The sequence below is a fragment of the Punica granatum genome, chromosome 2 (genome assembly GCF_007655135.1).
Source record: "Punica granatum isolate Tunisia-2019 chromosome 2, ASM765513v2, whole genome shotgun sequence".
Classification (NCBI taxonomy): Eukaryota; Viridiplantae; Streptophyta; class Magnoliopsida; order Myrtales; family Lythraceae; genus Punica; species Punica granatum.
In genome coordinates, this window is record NC_045128.1 from 28,003,590 (window position 1) to 28,023,840 (window position 20,251).

Below are 20,251 nucleotides of genomic sequence, written 5' to 3' on the forward strand. Positions count from 1 at the left end.
GGACCACCTATTATCAGTGCTCAGTTCTAGGTGGGATTTACCATGAGGAAATCCTGGGTGCTCGATCTTGGTATGTTCGATGAGAAAAGGTGCCACTGATTGGCTGCCCGTAAGCTTCGTTAGCCCTCTTTCTACAGATCTTCAGAATAGTCCTTGGACTCTTTCTTATCTTACATTCAATATGATAAGGTTGATCGACTAAACTATCAAGGGCCTGTTGATAAGATGGAACGGGCGGAGCCGGATATGATAAGATTAATGGCTCAACTCTATCAAGGGCCTGTTAGTACGATGGAATGGACGGAGCCGAACAGATTACATATGGTATACAAATCTTAGAGCTCGACAGCAAAATCAAGTTTTGCAATCAGAAGTATTTCTCTATATGGAAATGGTATGATTCCTTGAATCAGTGTGCTCTTCTGCAGACAGAGAACATGTCCAAGAGGATTTCCTAGCGCAAAGAGGAAAATCTAGAAACGCCGTCCTTCAAGAACACGAATGCGTAGTGTTCTCAGACAAAGTTTTACGAGCTAATCTGCTGAGAGAGAAGCACGAGGAGCCCTTGTGGCCCCACTAAGATTTCATTTAGGAAACTGATCAGCCCGAACCACACGACAGGAGTGACATCGACTCCTCCAAGGGGAGGGATCAGCTTCCTCGTCGGGATGAGCAGGGGCTCTGTGGGAGCATATGCAATCACGTAGGGGAACTTGCCCACAGGAAGCTTGGGGTACCATGACATTACTATCCTCAGTATAAATAGAAAGGCAAAGGCCGAGAGGAAGGGGCCCAGGATCCCGATAGCAAGCTTTGCCGTAGCAGGGTCAATATCAGCGACTGCTAATCTCTGGATCAAATGGAAGTCAGTTCCAAGATTTTGAACGATGTTCGTTGCATCAGGTGGATCCAGTGAAGTAGTTAGGCTTTGCAAGGATAGTTCATTGCAAGAACCCGTGAATCCAGCATGGATCATGCTGCATCTTGCTGGTTGAAGGCTGCGGCCAGGTTTTCTTCTATCGAGACGCTTGAAGCTCGTCGTCTGCAACCAAAACTACAACGTGAAGATACGAACTCTACCATTCATGGATTGAGCGAGCATAATCAAAACTCGAAGCAATCGAACAATTTTAAATTATAATTCGAGAAAGTTAACTGTCACTTAAGAGGCAACAGAAGTTCGAGGAACTCGAAAAGATGTTAGAAGGAAGGCATTAACGGATTCTTCCAAACTAATGCTATCATTTACCAAGTCCAATTATCCAGAAAATGTTAACTGTTCAGGAGAACTCTTCAATCAGCTCAACCAACAATACATCTACTCAATTTCTTGAGGGACTTCTACGATGATATTTGCAAGCACATGCCCTAACCCTGATTCCATTCGACTCGAAGCAAATCAAATTGCAGAGCTCAAAATGAAAGATTCGAACGATAAAGACGAAATTCTTATCAAATTCCATTTCTGATTGATGAAACTTCCGTACACAAAAGAATCGTATCATATTCATCACTGAGACGCCGATTGCAGAGAGATGAGGAAACTCACGGAGGCGTTAGTCTTCAATGGAGGGTTCAGGAGAGGATTCCACCCTGCAAAATTGGGCCGTGGATGTCAAACAAGAGCCAAAAATGCATTGAGGTTTGCCAAGGATGTAAATTTCTACCAGCAGAATTGCAGGGGTGAAGGGGAGAGAACGAAGCTGAAGCTGTCATTGCCGCCATTGCAGAGTGGACAAAGAGAGCGGCCTAGCGAGCGCTGAGACTGAGAGCGGTTAGCTAACGGATAAACCTGCACCGGGCTGGGCTAAGAATCGGGTCATAACTTTAAGACCCGATCCAGGCCCATGTAATCACCCCTGATTTTATTATTGTTATTATTTTCTTTTATTTGGGGGACCAGGGCGTCCTTACCGGCCATCGCCCGCACTCAAGGTCGCCAACAACCATTGCCACCGGTGGCCTTGGATGAGGAGTTGGTGGCGGCCTATGAGAACCCCACCTCTGAAATCAATATTACTATGGTATGAGAGTGATATGTATATGGAAATATTTGGAGTTTTGCTAATAGCTATCAATTCCTAATGAGGTTTCGAGCAGTCTCATTGGTCTGTGGTCACCGATTATCTGGGCAGAGTGGTGGTGGGCAGTCCACGAAAACTTTTTTTTTTGTTCTTTAAATTTTTTTTCAAAAATATAATTATTTTTTATGATTTTTTTATTTATGTAGTTTGTTTATAATGATTAATTAAAAAGAAAAAGAAATGGCCAGATGGGAGAGAGAAAAAAGGAGTCACAATTTAAGGGGAGGGGAGAAAAAAAGAAGAGAAGAAGTGAATAGGAAGTAAAAAGTCTAATCGTTAAAGAAAAATCAAAATCATTAATTCATTCCCAATTTTGCCGGAGCCTCAAAATGTGTCGATTAATTGTATTATTTTGTCATAGACAAAATTGAAAATGAAATATTAGCCCAGCCTCTTTCCTTTCACCGATTTATAATATAGATAAAATTTATTTTCATCTCAATAAGGCCGTATTATTTAGAAAAAATTTAAATTAGACCTTTCATACTTCAAATATTTTTTAAAATTTCAAAGTTAAGAAATTAATATTCAAGAATTAACCTCAATTGGAAGGAAGGGGTGGCGAGCACCTTGCGCACCTATTATTTTGTTAGCCCAACAACTTTAACCCGCCCATCATTTAATTTTATACATTATAATGATTAATATTAGTGGCGGATGGAAGGGATAGCGAATGCCTTGTTAAATTAGTCTACTTTTCCGCTCTTGTAATATCCGATTTGGCCATTTTCCCCTTGTATCTACTTTTGGACTGCCTTGTTAAATTTTCTTATTTCCTACCAAAACCTTAATCTGGATACCAAAGATGCCACATTACTCCTACCGATGATGTGCTTTCTTTTATCACCGTTAGTTTCGTCGAATGAAAACCATACCAATCGTACGTGCGGGTCGGTTCTGGTCGTGTGCCCCGACAGAGAGAAGAAGAAGTGAGAGAGATTCTTCTTCCTCCTTCGTTCTCCAATTTCAACGCCCCTTCTCTGTCTCTCTCTTTTGGACCGAAATTCCCAGCAGATGCGACACATGGTTGACTTACCCGCGGTACTTGCCTTCCCTAATCATTTTGAGTTATCAGGGGAAGCCGTTATTGATGCTTCTTTCAAATGCCCTTTATTCGAATTGATGTTATGATTACCATTTCAAATCAACCCGCCTAGACTCTGGGTGTTCATGGCCTGAAATTCCCATTTGTTCTGTCTGACGAATGAATTCGAGCTTAATCTAATTGCCCTTCTGCTTTTAGTTTGAGTTTTGAGTTGAGACTTATCCTATGGAGATGGAGCAGAACATTGCCACTTGTGTTCCTGTTTGGAAATGTTTCCAGAAATGTTCCTCATTTGAGTATGTTTCCAGAAACTTGCAGATGAGTATGCATTATGCTGGCTGAAATTGTATTGCAGCTGCTTTATCAGATCCCATGCATACTATTTATCGGCATAGACTGCGGTCCGAACTTTGCATAACAAAGAAAGAGGTTCTGTTAGGAATTGAGGCTGATTGTTTTTCGTAATCTTTGTGTTCAGCTCCATTTCGGGTTTCTCCTGTTCATCTGCAAGGCTGTAACTCCTCTGCCATCTTCTTTCGGGCATTCCTTTGTTGTCCTGTGCAAATCTTGCTCTTTTCCATCATCGATGTTTGTCGTCGCCTTGATACAATTTTCTGCTTCCAAACTGATCAGCCTCAGGGACTTTTTATCCATCCCATCCCAATTTTCAGAGCCCCAGATACTTTGATGTTCCCATTTGCTTGGGCTTCCTGATAAATCCAAATTAAGATAAAGTTTGATATCTGATATTAGTTGATAGCTCCTTGTGAAGGATCATGCAAAAAACTTTGAAATACTTTCATCTTCAACAACCTGTCCATTAGGTTTTTGTCGAAGCAGACAATAAAAAGCTTTTTCCTTGGTCTCCTTTTTAGCCGCTCTCTCTTGTTGTCTGATGGAATCAAATAGAATGACTATTAAGTATAAAGCAATTTTTATTTTCTCGAAGAGTCGATCTATCTTCTGAATTTTGTGCAATATTATGTTTGATCTACTAGATAGGAACTGATTAAAATTAGAAAAATAAATTATTGAGAATTGATATTTCTTCGGAGGAAAAAAGTTTGTTTTATGTATAAACATGGGTAGTTATGAAAAGCATAGGCTTGACATCATGAAAACTATGCAGGTCTTTACTCACTTAAATTGCAGTTGCTCAAGGTTGATTTTTGGGCTTGAAGTGCTTTAATTGCTATGCATAAGTTTCTATGGATTTGATTACGACTGATATGAGAAAGATTGTTATTCAAACAATTATTCTTCCATACAGTAAATAGTTTATGTAACTTTCTTTCTGATGGAAATTTTATTTGAAGGAGAATCTCGAAGCATTGATCATCGAAGATAATGAAAAGAAATGCTGGGGCTGTGGACTTCACATTCTCTTACCATCCAATATACCCGTCTTCAGATGTGGATGGTGTGGAGCCATCACGAATCTAAACACTAAAGGGGATCGTAAGGATAATAGCTTGTGGTGGAGATGCGTCCGTGACCGCTGTTTTCTCTGCATCGTGTCATTGTTCATGCTTTTTATCATATGTAAGTTACTCAAGCTGCTACCTTATTTATCGATTTAGTTGTTTCAATTCCCAACTTGTCCTCTACTAAGTACCAGCATTCTTGATGATTATGCTCTAAAAGCACTTTTAGCACGCTGAAACAAGAAGGGAATGGTTTGGAATAATTTATAGATCATTATCACGTGTGACTACAGCTCCCCCTGCATCTTTGGGAAAAAATAGAATCTCTCGAGATAGAGGGATTAGTGATGCACATGTTTGGGTATAGCCTGGGTATAAAATGACATAGGCATGTTCTCAACATGATAGACTTCGTTATGTTATTGAAAATCTTTTCATACATCTTTGCAGTTTACTTTTGTATATATGAAGGGTTGCATTCTCATGGTGGCTTTATGATTGAAAATCTCTTATTTACCATTAAACGAAAAACCTTTTGGGCAGTGGCATCTCCTCTGCCTTGCTAGCCCCCATGTAATTTGGTTCTTTAAATGAGATAGCACTAATCTAGCATGTTTGCGCAGCATGGTTATTTCATGCTCTATTGTGATGGCTTCTAGGTAGAAGAGAGCTTCTTTTGATTTTTCGTTCTCTTCCATTCCTATTTCTTTTCTAACTGTTATTTTAAGTTTTTGATGCCATTACTATACCTCCTGAATGCAATTTATACTTACAAGTTTTACGTCCATTATTCTGCCGACTCTGACAATTGCATGCTGCCTTGGAAGTTTGCTTATTAGAATAAACACGTTTTCTTTTTCTATTTTCTCTTGTGCTGATCCAATATACATTGCCTCATTCTCGTGCTTCTTCACCCGATTGCAGGTGGTGGGGTGTGGGCGTTATATCCCATCGTTTTCTCAATCAGCTTTTCCTGTGGGATATTTCACTCATTTGTGACTCTGCTATTGATTGTAACTACACTCACAACCTTCAGCCTCGCAGCGTTTCGACCTGCAGGCCCGCCTCCGAACATTGTGTGGGGCAGCTACCCGGTGGTGAGTAAGGGGGAACTTCAGGACTATACTTTCTGTCACTACTGTTTGAGGCCCAAGTCACCAAGAACTCACCACTGCCGTTCATGTGGAACATGCGTGCTGGACATGGATCACCACTGCCCCTTTGTGAGTGCTACCAGCTCTCAGTTTAGGTTTTCCTTTTCTTGTATCTGGAAAAGAATGCCTTAGTCTTGAAAATTAGAGTTGCTTGTCATACTTTTCTTTGCTTAAGGAAAATTGGCTTGTCATGCAATAGATGAAAATAGTATTCCAAATCCGTGTCTCAAGTTCAAAAGTCTTCAACCTCTGCGCTCTGCCAATAATGACTGATGGAAGACAAGGAATTTGTTATCTTATTTCTCGCTATTTTTCTTCTTATCGAGGTCCCATTGAAGTGTACAATGTCAGATTAGCTCAGTTGATGCAATACAAGAGTCTTAAACATTGTTGTTGCATGTTCCTTCTATCAATCATGAATATTTGATGATCGGGGAAGTCTAATATGAAGTGAGCCTGGAAAGGTTCTTATTAACCGAATCAGTTACAAATGTTTGCTGTTGTTATTCATGCCGATTAAAGTGAAACCAGCTTATCTATTCTTTCTTTATAAATTTACTAGAGTTTCCCTCGAGTTTTGCGTTATATCTGGGTTCTTTTTGATGTGATAATATGACTGCATATCAGATAACATATGCGAAGTTCTCTACGACATTCTGTTTGGTTATAATGTTCTCTTCTCATCTCTTCTATATGCAGATTGGTAACTGTGTAGGGGCATCAAACCATCGCTACTTCATCGCCTTCCTAATCTCGACCATAGTCAGCACTCTCTATGTCACCACCATGTGCACCTTTGCGGCATTACGAACTTGGCCTCCTCTACGGTTCAGCAAGTCGTTTCTCGATCACCGTTACAGATTCAGCAGTACTCATTTAGCCACGGGGCTCGTGAAAGAAATTGCTTTTGCTTTTCTAAATTCTGTATTTCTGTTATCCACTAGAGGTGTTATTCTTGTGTACTTGAGTGTTGCCAGTGTTTCTGTTCAGATAGGGCTCTGCGTGCTCCTGTGGCAGCAGCTGTGTTATATTTATGAGGGCGAGACGTATTTGAGTCTCTTGAATTCATCGCAGGGGGAGGGCAGAGTTGGAGTGAGGGATTGTCGGAATATTTTGCGCTTTTTTGGGTGTCCGTATTCTGTCTTGAGACACTTCTCGGTGTTTCGGTGGTCTAGGAAGAGACACAAGACGTGAATTTATAGGGCGTGGAGCTGTAGTTCACATATTTGCTGCCGTTGTTAAAATTTTGGTCCTTCACCATCTGTTGTAGATTGTTTTTGCCGCTTTATTCTTTGATTCTAATTAACGGGTGTTCGGCGTTCGATGTAAAGTTTGGATTTTACAAAGTTATTGCGCAGCTAAAAAGTTGTCGACGCTCTGATTTGACAGAGGCAGAATGGAATTTCATGCAAATGGGAGGCCTGACTCCAGCAAGAGAGAGCACAGCAGCTGGGACACCCCACAATGAATCCCCACAAATGAAGCCACAGGCCATGGCTGGACCTAAGTCATCAGCCTCTTTCCAGTTCCTTCTCTCCCAGTTGTAGAGGATCAGACTCCAGATAACCATGTCGATCAAAAAGGACACCCCATGGTAGAACGGGACAGCCATGCACATAGGGCTTGGAATGAACTGGTAGAGCTCGGCCTTGGTGCAGAACAGTCTCAGCAATTCCGGGATCAGGCTTATTGCGACTGAAGCAGCGAAGAATGTCACAGCCAGTGTGACGCAGTGCTTTGGAAGGGAGGACGTGCCCTCTGCACCGATGAGCGCAATACCCTGGTAGATCAGGGTCTGAGGTGCGGGGTACGATCCCATGGGATCGCCGAGTGGATATGCCCTTTAGAAGAACCAGAATATCAGTGGTGTGATGATACAGCCAATCCCCGTGCCAATGACCTGTGCTAGGAACATAGACCGAGGGGATGTGAGTGTCAAGTATGCCGTCTTGAAGTCTTACATTAGATCGGAGGCTGTCGAGATGATGTTCATGATGACACCGCAAGAGGCTAGCCCGACAATGATGCCGCCCCGTTCAACGCCGACCCAAGAACTGAATATGATGATGGCGACTTTACCATACGCGGAGGCGAGGTAGCAATCAGTCAGACCGCAGCCATAGGCATTGCAGAAGGCTAAGATCGGAGGGATGATATGTTTACAATGTAAGGGCAGATCATTCCCACTCCAAGATATGTAAGCGAGAAATCAAAATAAAACCTGTGTTTTGCCAAACTTCTGTATCAGTACTTGTCAAATTTCAATCAAATCTGATAATCACAATCCTAATTAACGATAAGTTTTAAATGGCAAAACATCCTAGTCATGAGGACGTGGTTCAGTGGTAAACTGAGTTTCCATACAACGGACCTTTAGAGTAATACAAACATTTGAAATTCATTAAAAGTACCTCAATACTTCTTATTCCGCTATAAATCAAACACTCTCATCTGATGAATTTTGTCAAACACAAGCTTACTTTTGCTTATAGGCTTGAAGGCCGAACACCGGACCGGGAAGCTGTTGAATCCGCAACCATCTGAAGCCGTGAAAATCCATTGAAAACCGGTCCAAGCAAAGCTCCCAAAGAAGCATGTGATTAGCATTTTAGTTTGCTCTCTCCATTAAATTACTGATAGATCAAATGACTAACATCTATCATCAATTGCTTACTATATCTTTTGACAGAAAGTGAAAAAGAATACTTAAACATTGAACTATAATAATATAATTACTTCAATTAAAATGGTGCTTAATTGAAAGCTTTACTTGGCCAATTGGGCCCCTTTAGGATTATGGAAGCTATTGATAAGGAATGCAGTAGCAGTCCCACTCGGGTACGTCGGTTTGTACCTCAACAACATCATCAGCCTGAGGAGTCATCGGAAGCGGGTGTAGCCACGAGCCGTATGTACAACGAAATCTTTCATCCATCCCGGTGCACTCTTATTCCCGTTAGAACGTCGCAACTGAATTTCCTATGCACTCAAATTGGATGCCTGCTGCTGGGCTATTTGTTGGGCTGGATTCCAGCTCAGTTCCAGCCCTTACCCCTGGACTCCTTGCTGGGCTGTGCTCAGGTCCGGTCCGTCTCTCTGTTGGACTCCTCCCTGGGCCTTCATTGTCTGCTGGGCCCGTTGTTTCTGTTGCTGGACTGAGCCCAGTCGCTGGGCCTGGACTGGGTTCAGTCCCGGTTACCTTCCTGATCAGCCCATCACGCTGACCCGCCATGCTCCCCCTCACGAACATCGCTCCCAGATTCCAGAAATAATGGAGTCGTGCCCTTCGAAAAATTTTCTTCATCTCTGTCCACCTCCGAGAAAGGAAATACGTCCTCACAAAATTGGACATCTGGCGAGACAAAAAATTCCCGTGTTTTGAGAGCATAGAGTCGCCATCCTTTCTTGCCATGAGGATAGCCAATGAACACGCATTTCCAGGGTCGTTCCTCGAATTTGTCTCTAGCACGAGATCAATGATAGGCATAACATAACTAGACAAAAACTCGTAAATTAGCATAATTCGGGGCTTTGCCAAATAGTACCTCACGGGGACTCTTGTTATAAAGTAAGGGCATAGGAGTAAGATTAATAAAGTGGACTACGGTCGAGACAAATTACCCCCAAAACTTCACGGGAAGCGATGTCTAGAACAAAAGTGCACGGGCTACATTTAATATGTGTATGTGTTTCCTTTCGACCCATCCATTCTGCTGAGGTGTATCTACGCACGAGATTTGCTTTTTCTCATTCGCATACACCTTGTTCAGGTTTGGAAGTGGTTCAATGCTCAAAATAGTGTAGCATACTATTGGAGATATTAGTTTAGCATATTAGGAAATATAATATTTGCATAAGATTGTATCAATCAATTAGGTTAATTGGTATCACTAGGATTTACTATTATCGCATTTAGATTTTATGATAGTATTTTGATATTATTTCAATCCTAGTCCAATTGCTTCCTGAGCCTATAAATAGGCTAGTAATTCTATATATTCGATGAGTCAATGAGGCAGTCTAAATAATAAACTCCCTTGGCTTTGGCCTCTGGCCACCATGTTTCGATATCTCATTTATCTCATCTCAGATTATATTTGATTTTCTTCATGGCATCAGAGCAGGTCGGTCAGGATAAGCCCGCTGCAACCACCAATTGAAGTCGGCATTTGAAGAGCGTGCATCGATCACACATATTGCCTCCAACGAAGAGCTTTTGTTGGAGTCAAAGAAACTCCTTTTTATCATCGCCGCAAAAATTGGTTGTAGATGAAAGTTATTGTTTGATTGCAGATCATGAAATTATGTAGATTAAAATCACGTGCACGATGAACATTTTGTTGCACTCCATGTTCATCTTGAGGGGGAGTATTGGAGATATTAGTTTAGCATATTAGGAAATATAACATTGGAATAAAATTGTATCAATCAATTAGGTTCATTGGTATCACTAGGATTTACTATTATCGCATTTAGATTTTATGATAATATTTTGGTATTATTTCTATCCTAGTCCGACTGCTTCCTGAGCCTATAAATAGGCTAGTAATTCTATGTATTCGATGAGTCAGTGAGTCAATCCAAATAATAAACGGGATATTTACCTAAAATGGCTTATATTTTGTCCGTTTTGTCAAATCTATCATATGCTTTTTTTGGGTCAAATTTATTCCATTGTTTACTTTTTGCATCAAATCTATCCCGGCGTTATCTTTTCCATTGACATCTAACGGCCATGCTGACGTGGTGCCCACGTGACAAGTGTGGCCCACTATCTCTCCACGTGTCACGTCAACACGGCTGTTAGATGTCGACGGAAACGATAACGCCGGGATAGATTTGATGCAAAATGTAAATCATGGGATAGATTTGACAAAAAAAAACATAGGATAGATTTGACAAAACAAACAAACCATGAGCCATTTTAAGTAAAAACCCCAATAATAAACTCCCGTGGCTTTGGCCTCTGGCCACCTTGTTTCGATATCTTCTTTCTCTCATCTCATATTATATTTGATTTTTTTCATGGTATCAGAGCATGTCGGTCAGGACAAGCCCACTGCAACCACCAATTGAAGTCGGCATTTGAAGAGCATGCATTGATCATGCATATCGCCTCCGACGAAGAGCTTTTGTTGGAGTCAAAGAAACTCCCTTTTATCATCGCTGCAAAATTTGGTCGTAGATGAAAGTTATTGTTCGATTGCAAATCATGAGATTATGTAGATTAAAATCATATGCAAGATGAACATTCTGTTGCACTCCATGTTCATTTTGAGGGGAAGTATTGGAGATATTAGTTTAGCATATTAGGAAATATAACATTTGAATAAGATTGTATCAATCAATTAGGTTAATTGGTATCACTATGGTTTACTATTATCGCATTTAGATTTTATGATAGTATTTGGATATTATTTCTATCCTAGTCCGATTGCTTCCTGAGCCTATAAATAGGTTAGTAATTCTATGTATTCAATGAGTCGGTGAGTCAATCTAAATAATAAACTCCTGTGACTTTGACCTCTAGCCAGCACGTTTCGATATCTCCTTTCTTTCCTCTCATATTATATTTGATTTTCTTCAGGCACAGAGTTGAATTCGGGCGTAAGCCCCATTAGGAATTGATAAACCTTCAGGGTTTCCCATTGCGCCACGAAACTGGATGCTGCCGCACAGTTGCAATTCGGTGTCTCAAGATAATTCTCGAGCTCATCCCATAGCATCTTCGCCTTCCCGTGGTAATCCCTCACAGTCCGTCCTTGCTTCAGAAGGCAAATCTCGGATTTAATTTGATATATCCGAGATTGATTGCCCAGTGAATACCTCTCCTTCAGGTCATCCCAAAGGAGTTTTGCATTGACCGCACCAGCAATAGTCGATTGACTATCTTCTTCCACAGTGTTGAAAATCCATGCAATGACCGTGGAATTGCAAATATCCCATCTCTCCCAATACGGATCACCCTCTTCTGGTCTCTCAAGCGTCCGTCGATGAAGGGCAGCTTGCTCTTCGCCCTTAAAGCACTCAGCATTGCACGTGACAATGTGAGGTAGTTATCACCTATAAGGCGGCATCCAATCAGAACACTGCCCGTCCCATTCGAAGAGCTGAGTCGGTACACCACAGGTAACTCAGCCTTCTTGCCCAAAGCCTCGGCAGACTTCGTCGACTCCAGACCCTTATCTGGGTCTCTTTCTGAATCACTCACATCAGACATTGTTGAACTCTCACGAATTGATTAATTAGCAAAATGGTGATCGGAGGTGCTCTGATACTTTGATAATCTTGAGCTCAAATTCATTCTGTATAGAGAAGATACATAAATAGGCGTATATAGCTAAAAATGAAAACAAAAAAATACCCTAATTCTATGGGATTCTAGATAATCAAATATACAACTATCCTATTTTACAAGGATATGATTATGATACAATGGAATATCCGTAATAGGAATGTATAAGAATCCAGGAGACTATGGGACGCTACTATTCTCGTTGTCCAGACGTGCAATTCCAACAAAAGGTCATAATAGCCATATCAATCATCAATCATGTAGGATATAACCCGTCCGACTAGACTCTATACTAGTGTGCAGTGCAGGCGAAGATGGATATAAAGAGATCGATTACCTTTCTAAGGGGGACGATGGAGAATAGCCCGACGAAGCTTGCCGTGAATTAATCCGAAGATCCAACCAAGGGACAGGTCCTTCACCTTCTCTCTTGTGTTCCCTCCATCTATTTGTGCTGCTATGCGTGCATTTATCCCCGGCAAATAACTTGCAGTCCCACCCACCTGCTCCAACCGATGCGATCAGTGACAAATCTATCAATATTCCATATCATAAGGTGGAAAATACTGATTGAATGTATCGGAGAAAAGGACGAGACGAAAATCCGTCACTTTATAAGTAGATTATCTAGCGGCCTACAGCTGAACTCGATCCCGGAGGATGCCACCATGCACGTCTGAAACACGGTGTTCTCCTGCCAGGTGAAGGTCTGCTGTGAGAGGCTGCTGAACCGACCAAGGACTGAGGTCCAGAGCCTAACCACCATGCATCCCAGAAGGCCCGCTGCTTGGGAGGGGATGATGCGGGTGGTGAGGCTGAACTTGCACGCCACGAAGTTGAACACCAAGCTCAGCACCGGCCCCGTCCCAATAGCCCTCAGCGTGAGCTGTTGTCAACATGGTGGCAGCTCTGCTGCCGCTGCAGATGACCGCTCGACGGAGAACTCTCCTCCTCCTCCTCCTTTCATTCCGCACTTAGTGTGTTTATGAAACTCAGATTGCAAGCTGCAATGTATACAGAGTAGTTTCCATGTAGAATCCATGCATGCACACTGTCTGCTTCACGCCATCTGTTCCTTTTGTTGCCATTAAGCACTATCCCAAATTTCCTTTTTCCACCTTTCACGCTTTCCATGATCTGATACTAATGGTATGATATTTTATCCAGTATAACATAATGTGTACTTGGTATCCAGAATCTCAATGGGGTCTGACTAATTTAGTATGGAGATCGAGCATTAAAGGTTATTCTCCCTCCCAACAGGTGTGCTTCTCGGGATTCGAACTCCCTCCTAACAGGTGTGCTTCTCGGGATTCGAACTTGTGTTCTCCTCCTTATAAGGGTGAGCTGCTTACCATTCAGCCAACACTTTTGTTGGTAGTATAATATAATTAAACACAAGGGTCATATATATTTTCTTTTTTTATTACAAACGAAATCTGTAGAGAAATTTTATTGGTGAGAATTGAATTCAGAATCTTCTTAATACAAGAATAGGCATACTGTTGAACCACGAATTCGCTTGCCCATTATTTTGCAATTACTCTGCCCTATTACTTAGGTGTTGCCCAATGCTAGGGCTAAAATGTACCGATATTTCACATTACTATACGGGGATTATGGATTTTAATTAATAAAATATGAATTCTAATTAATCATAACGAAATAATTTACATGAACCAAAATAGAAGAAAGCAAATTTACAGAAGTTGAAATACTAGACATATGGACTCGACCAACTATACCCCTATATGAATAACCCAGGCACTAAAAAACCATATATAGATCCCAAGAATTATGCACATGAACTTGATGAATTAATTAATATCACCTATCCTTCTAAGAACTTATCAACTCTCGCATTAGCAGAGGCGGAGAGGAACTTCATGCAGATTGGAGCGTTAACTCCGGCGAGGGAGAGAATCGCCGCCGGGATGCCCCACAATGAGTCGCCGCATATGAGTCCCGATGCTACTGCAGGCCCAAAGTCCTTGGCCTTTTGCTTGTTGCTCCTCTCCCATAAGTAAAGGATCAGGCTCCCGATGCACATATCAATCGCAAAGTAGCTCCCGAGGTAGAATGGGATCGCCATGCACATTGGGCTAGGAATGTACCTGTAGAACCCGTAGTTGGTCTCGAAGTGCTGGAGCAGGTCCCGGAGCAGGTTCATCACTATTGCTACCACAAAGCAGGTGATGGCGAGGGCGAGGCAGTTCTTTGGGAGGGAGGACACGCCCTCCACTCCAAGAAGAGCGATCCCTCGGTACACGAGGGCGTATGGGGCTGGGTAAGACCCGTCAGGGTCTCCAATCGGATAGGCTCTGTAGAAGAACCAGAAGACCAGTGGGCTCATGATGCAGCCCATCGCGGTCCCGATCACCTGGCTGAAGAACATGGACCGAGGTGACGAGAGGGTCAGGTAGCCCGTCTTGAAGTCCTGCATCAGGTCCGAGGCTGTGGAAACAATGCTCATCATGACCCCGCAAGCTGCAAGCCCGGCAACGACCCCGCCGTCCTTGAGCCCAACCCAGGCACTGAAGATGATGATGGCGAATTTCCCGTAGTTGGAAGCCAAGGACCAGTCAGTGAGGCCACATCCGTAAGCATTGCAGAAGGCCAGGACCGGTGCAATTGCATAGGCAACCAGTAGGTGATACCACTTCAATTGGTGGAAGATCAAGTTCGGGATGATGCAGATGGAGATAACTGCGAGGGCTACATACCCAACTACTGCAGCCCAAATGGGGATCGCGTCCTTGAGGAAGTAGTGTGTCCTGCGTTCATCATCATAGCTGACAGTGGGGCCGCCCGTGGTGGATGCTTCCTTGGACTTGGAGGCTTTCTTGATGAGGCTGGTTGAGGTCTTGAAGAGCATGACGATGACGTGGTAGAGACCGTCCCCGAGCATCATGGCAATGGCTAGAAAAACCTGTACAAAGACATACATATGATGATAGTGCCCTCTAGTAAATACATGATCTCCTTAATTAGAATTTAAAATCGCATCGGTGTTGGGGATGATTGTGTAAATTTGAGAAACTATATATATGAATATACGTACCCGATATCCCTGGATACCGTGGAGGCTGCTCGCAGAGAGTTCAGCTCTGTACCAGTTGCCTTTCTGCTTCTCGATGAGTGGCCACATGATGCCCCAAGAGATCACGCCTCCGATGAGGAGTGATATGTTCACCATATATGGACAGATCATTCCCACCCCAACATATGTTGCTGAGAAATCAAAGTAGAACCTGAAAAACACCAGCAGCATATATACGCCCGATACGTTAGTCTAATTATTGTTGCTGTAATCGATATGGAAGGAAAGTTACATGTTACTTAAGGGTACGCACTTTTGCCGGAAGGCTTTCAGGCCGAAGGTTGGGAAACTGCTGAAGCCGCAACCATCCGATGATACGTAGAACCACTGGAAGAAGGCCCAGAGGAAGCTGCCGAAGAAGCTCTTGAACAGCATGCTCACCTGCTGCCTGCATAACCATGACAATAATGTAAGGAACGTGATGAATCTTTATATATACGTACACATTATGAATCAGTACACTTTGCCATGCATCGAATCAATGCTTTCAATGTCGGAAAAGATTTTTCCTAGTTACATTCTAAGAATATAAATTCAAGTAGAAAGCTAGAGCACCATCAAAGACCTATGCTTTGCAGAGGCAAAACTAGTTAGCTAGGTTAATGTTGCCAGGTGATAATGCATTAACAGTTATGTCCAGAGAAGTTTCTTTGCACATACACACACATATATGTGTGTATACATAAATACATATATATGTGTGTGTGTGTGTGTGTGAATTTTCAGATCGAATTTTCACAAGGAAGTAATGCGTTATCAGTATAACATGAGATTGAAACTCATGTTGTACGCAAAGCCGAATATTCAAGATCTCGACAAAAGATCAACTGCGCATAGCTTACTTGGCCAGCTTGGCCCCTTTAGGAGTGTGGAAGCTATTGATGAGAAACGCCGTCGCAGTCCCGCTCGGATACGTGAGTTTATACTTCAACACCATCATCTGTATACATAATTACAATTTACAACATACACGTACTCAATGAAAACGATCAATCAAGTATGAATTTGAAGAAACAATTTTGAAGACAATTAATCAAGAAGCATCACTAATCTTAGTACCTTCCTGAGGGGGACAATCGAAAACAACCCGACGAAGCTGACCACAAACAGGAACCCGATAACCCAACCTAGATGGAGCTTTTTAATGTTTTCTGGTGTATTCCCTCCTTCAGCCTGTGCGGCTATGCTCGAGCTCATTCCCAACAAATATGTTGCAGTCCCACCTAAATGTAATTATATGATTCATATCAGAAATCTTCAAGTTCATGGCGGTGACGATGATGAATGATGATATCAAGACTTGAGAAAGAGCACGTAGATCGAAGAAAAGAAATGCAGTTTTTACATAAATGAATACTAGTTGATAAATTTAGAACATACTGCTGAAGGCAATCCCAGAAGATGCGACGACACAAGTCTGGATCACAGTGTTCTCCTGGCGAGTGAAGGGCTGCTTGAGGAGGCCAAAGTTGTCGAGGAGAGTAGTCCAAGCCTTCACCATCGCGAACCCGAGGAGGCCAGCAGCCACATTGAGCGACGGGATCACTCCCGTGGTGAGGTTGAGCTTGCAGACTATGAAGTTGAACACCAGACTCAGCAGGAACCCCGTCACCATGGCCCGGAACGTCAGCTGCTGCCTCCAGTTCGGGATGGGGGTGTCCGTGAACACCTTCTCGATCATCAGCTTCTCGTCCGCATCCTCCTCATGATGATCACCCTCAGCCATCCGGTTGGCACTTGACATTTCCGAGGAGGGCACGTTCCTGACTTCAAACTCACGCCCTCTCGGTGCCATTTCTCTGGCCTGATTAGAACTCTCTTTAGGTGCACTCATTGTGATACTATTAGGGTTATTTAAATAGGGAGTGTAGTCAATGTAGAACTCGAACAAACAGCAAAGCCAAGGCCATAATAAGAGGAACGTGTGATGTGGGTGGTCAGGAGGATTTCTAGGTATGTCAGTGTAACAGACAATTTGTATATATATAGGAGTACAGATATATCACCCCAAATATGTCAAATCAGATCCCTTCACCTGTAACGGGATCATTCGGGATCTTGCGTCGTGGAGGAATATTCGGGTATTCGTACTTCAAACTGATACAGATTCATTCATACGATATTATTCATTCTCCTGTATGGTATGATCTATCTGATTCATCGGATTGACCTATGTACGTGATCAGTAACTCAAAGCGAACGTCCATTTCATATACTCTATTCAAATACGACCAAGTACGTAGTATCGATTGCACCGGTTTGAAATTCTTCCTCTTATTCTTAGAAGTTGTGCATACACCGATGAATCTTGGAAATCCAGTGAGTGCGGCTCAGAGTGTTTAATTTTGCTCTAATTAGCTTATCCCACACATAAAGTCGGTAATTTTAATTCTGAATGAAGCTAAATTGAATTTCGATGCAGTACCACATTAGCAATCGGGGGATGATCTCGTTATTATCGATAACTTTTTTTGAGAAAAAAGGATAGAGCCAAAACCGTTATTTAAAAATTTGGCAATAATTCTCAGAAGATTAATTCATATCATCTAATTTATATTATTGTTTGTCTTTTATTTGATGTATATTCGAAAAGAGCGGCACACAAATATCTGTTTTGATCACTTAAATGTCAGCATAGGATCTAAGGTTAAGGTTTGAGACTTGTCGATCTATTGATTTTCATATTGTTCTCCTTCTATCTTGAACGGTGGAACTAATATTCCCGTATCCATCTTTATAGTCCTTCAACAGACGGTTGTTCAAGAGTAAACATTCTAAACTTGTAATCGAAATTTGAAAAAAATTAAGGAAAAAAAGAAACTGAGAATACCTGTATCTTATATCTTATATTTTCTATCTTATTATCTTAATACTTCTTATATATATTATAATACTTTTATTTATGAAAAAGTCTGATTTTATAATTACCACCATATTTATCTTGGATATAGTTGAAACGTTGAAAATTTCCCCGATTTTTAATTTAACTTATGATATAATCTAAAATAAAAGTGAGTTCAACGACAATATTATTCACTTAATATCACACTCCCCTCTCATTTGCCTCCTACATGTCAACCTCCTAATCACAGGTTTTATCACATTATTTTTATCACTTTTTCATATTCTATATTCAATTCTTGCTTTTTATTTTCATACCCTAACTTTATTATTCCTCTTCCAAATTAATCCATCCATGAACCTATAGGATAAATCATTGTAGTTGGTAGTAGAAGAAAAATAAAAATCATTTTAGTTGAAGTGCGGTATGCACGGGTTAGGACGTGCTATGCATTCATGGCAAAAAATTAGCGTATATATAAATTTTCAATGGGCTCCACATATCCCGAATGGCAAAAAATTAGAAGAAAAAAAAATATTTGTATGAAAAGTAAGCTTTTTGTCCATTAACTTAATTATTATGTATGGATGCTGCAACGGTTGTTGTTGGGGCTCGATTAAAGAGAAAATCTTAAAAAATGATCTTGCCTCACATTGATGAGATGAGAAAGAACCACAAAAAATTATTTAATGAAAATAATTATAGTAATTATCCGAGTGATTAGCATCATTCTCTATTTCATGTAATGTAATTGGTGCTTCCTCACGTCATTTGACAAGGAAAAATTTCTCTTATTTTAAAAGGCATATAATCATAATATACACAAGGACATAGGCGAAAATCTAGAATATCTTATCGTTATTAATGTAATCTTGTAATACATTCAAAGATATACAGATCTCGATATGATCTTCAGTAGTAGGATTTCTTTCTTTGTTTTAAATTTTAGATTTAGATGGCATGCATATAAATTTCGTAAAATTGAAATGAAACGATATAAGTCGGTCAGACTCACCTCTCAAAATAATAATCATCATAATAATAGCTGCGTATGCGATTAAATTACTTTCCTATTATTGAAAATTAAATACCGGCTCCACTAGATATTTTCCATAATGGTATTATTTTCCTGTTATTTATAAATATAATTGCCCCATAAGATTAAACCAGGAAATCCGCGTCGACCAGTTCATCTCTATATCTGTATCCTCATAAGATTCTCACTACATCCTTATAAATAGAGAGTCCACCCTAGGAAAATAACACTTCCAAATAACGACAACCTCTACATCGATCAAATTCGATTCCAGATCGTCGACCATGTCTTCCTCATCGGAGAACGTGACTATCAAGCTGAGGACCTCAGAAGGTGAGGCCTTCGAGGTGGACATGTCCACAGCATCGCAGATGACGACCATCAAGAACTTGCTCGATGACGGAGGAGACTGCACTGCCCATGAGTTTCCCCTGCCAAACGTGACCGCCCCGGTCTTGGCGAAGGTGATCGAGTACTGCAAGAAGCACGTCGAGGCCAACAAGCAGAAGCTTGACAAGGGAGCGCTCAAGGCCTGGGACTCGGAGTTTGTCAACGTCAACAGGAAGACCATCTTCGATCTCGTCATGGCGGCCAACTACCTGAACCACCGCGGCCTGCTCGACCTGACATGCGAGGCTGTGAAGGACATGATCAAGGATATGAAGGTGGAGGAGGTTCGCACCCTATTCGGTATCAAGAACGACTTCAGCGAAGAGGAAGAGGAGAAGTTGCGACGAGAGAATGCGTGGGCTTTTGAGTGATTCTTTCGTAGTCATAGTAAGAAAGATGCACGCGAACAAATATACAATTAACAAAGAAGTACATATGCTCATGATTTTCTGTTTCTTTTGTTTTTTTGTTTTTTTTCTTTTTCGGGTAGGACGTCATGAATTGCAATGGAGTTCTTTCCGCGCGGTTTACCTGACCTGTTTATTCTTCGTAATTCCTATAGCGATTATTAGATTGCCTTCACCGAATTAATGAGAATACTGGAAACTGAAGGTTTTTTTTTTCCGCGTTTTAGGTGTTGGCTTAGATTGCGAAATTCAAACGGATCTGATTTGCCAAGTTTGTACGGAATAAATTGTTTTATTGTTATATATACGGTGAAAGAATTTGAAATTCACTCAAAACATCGTTATTAGGCTGAAATTGATGCCGAAATAACATCTCTTAGCCTCACTAGAGAAATTTTTTTAAAAAAAAGGAAAGAAATATCGAAGAGATATAATGTTCCATAAAAAGCACCCGCTCCACTTAAATTTCAAAAA

At 41.4% G+C, this 20,251-nt stretch overlaps 4 protein-coding genes and 1 pseudogene across 4 annotated transcripts; 2 read left to right on the top strand and 3 right to left on the bottom strand.

Moving 5' to 3' along the window:
• Positions 1-303: 303 nt before the first annotated feature.
• Positions 304-1,825, bottom strand: LOC116197326 (protein COFACTOR ASSEMBLY OF COMPLEX C SUBUNIT B CCB3, chloroplastic). Its single transcript, XM_031527434.1, has 3 exons — positions 1,668-1,825; positions 1,550-1,593; positions 304-1,042 (listed from the first exon to the last, which is right to left on the bottom strand). Exons 1-3 carry the CDS (start codon positions 1,723-1,725, stop codon positions 527-529), a joined length of 618 nt encoding a protein of 205 aa, XP_031383294.1. The 5' UTR covers positions 1,726-1,825; the 3' UTR covers positions 304-526.
• A 992-nt stretch (positions 1,826-2,817) lies between these two features.
• Positions 2,818-8,001, top strand: LOC116197325 (protein S-acyltransferase 11). Its single transcript, XM_031527433.1, has 4 exons — positions 2,818-3,125; positions 4,446-4,671; positions 5,478-5,776; positions 6,407-8,001. The coding sequence occupies exons 1-4, from the start codon at positions 3,099-3,101 to the stop codon at positions 6,899-6,901; spliced, it is 1,047 nt and encodes a 348-aa protein (XP_031383293.1). The 5' UTR covers positions 2,818-3,098; the 3' UTR covers positions 6,902-8,001.
• On the bottom strand, positions 7,047-13,136 carry LOC116193851 (annotated as a pseudogene).
• Positions 13,137-13,626: 490 nt separating this feature from the next.
• On the bottom strand, positions 13,627-16,911 carry LOC116195190 (probable metal-nicotianamine transporter YSL7). The gene is made up of 6 exons (XM_031524185.1): positions 16,483-16,911; positions 16,162-16,325; positions 15,945-16,042; positions 15,356-15,490; positions 15,064-15,253; positions 13,627-14,931 (listed from the first exon to the last, which is right to left on the bottom strand). Exons 1-6 carry the CDS (start codon positions 16,895-16,897, stop codon positions 13,834-13,836), a joined length of 2,100 nt encoding a protein of 699 aa, XP_031380045.1. The 5' UTR covers positions 16,898-16,911; the 3' UTR covers positions 13,627-13,833.
• A 2,203-nt stretch (positions 16,912-19,114) lies between these two features.
• Positions 19,115-19,900, top strand: LOC116197142 (SKP1-like protein 1B). Its single transcript, XM_031527180.1, has one exon. The coding sequence runs from the start codon at positions 19,265-19,267 to the stop codon at positions 19,739-19,741; it is 477 nt and encodes a 158-aa protein (XP_031383040.1). The 5' UTR covers positions 19,115-19,264; the 3' UTR covers positions 19,742-19,900.
• Positions 19,901-20,251: the final 351 nt, after the last annotated feature.

Coding starts and splice junctions, on each gene's coding strand:
- LOC116197142 (XM_031527180.1), top strand. CDS start 19,265: ATGTCTTCCTCATCGGAGAACGTGACTATCAAGCTGAGGACCTCAGAA.
- LOC116197325 (XM_031527433.1), top strand. CDS start 3,099: ATGCGACACATGGTTGACTTACCCGCG. Junction 3,126..4,445: donor ACATGGTTGACTTACCCGCG/GTACTTGCCTTC, acceptor TTTTATTTGAAG/GAGAATCTCGAAGCATTGAT. Junction 5,777..6,406: donor TGGATCACCACTGCCCCTTT/GTGAGTGCTACC, acceptor TTCTATATGCAG/ATTGGTAACTGTGTAGGGGC.
- LOC116197326 (XM_031527434.1), bottom strand. CDS start 1,725: ATGGCGGCAATGACAGCTTCAGCTTCGTTCTCTCCCCTTCACCCCTGC. Junction 1,594..1,667: donor TCACCCCTGCAATTCTGCTG/GTAGAAATTTAC, acceptor CCAATTTTGCAG/GGTGGAATCCTCTCCTGAAC. Junction 1,043..1,549: donor CATTGAAGACTAACGCCTCC/GTGAGTTTCCTC, acceptor TTTTGGTTGCAG/ACGACGAGCTTCAAGCGTCT.
- LOC116195190 (XM_031524185.1), bottom strand. CDS start 16,897: ATGGCACCGAGAGGGCGTGAGTTTGAAGTCAGGAACGTGCCCTCCTCG. Junction 15,254..15,355: donor CTGAAAGCCTTCCGGCAAAA/GTGCGTACCCTT, acceptor GGTGTTTTTCAG/GTTCTACTTTGATTTCTCAG. Junction 14,932..15,063: donor ACGGTATCCAGGGATATCGG/GTACGTATATTC, acceptor GTCTTTGTACAG/GTTTTTCTAGCCATTGCCAT.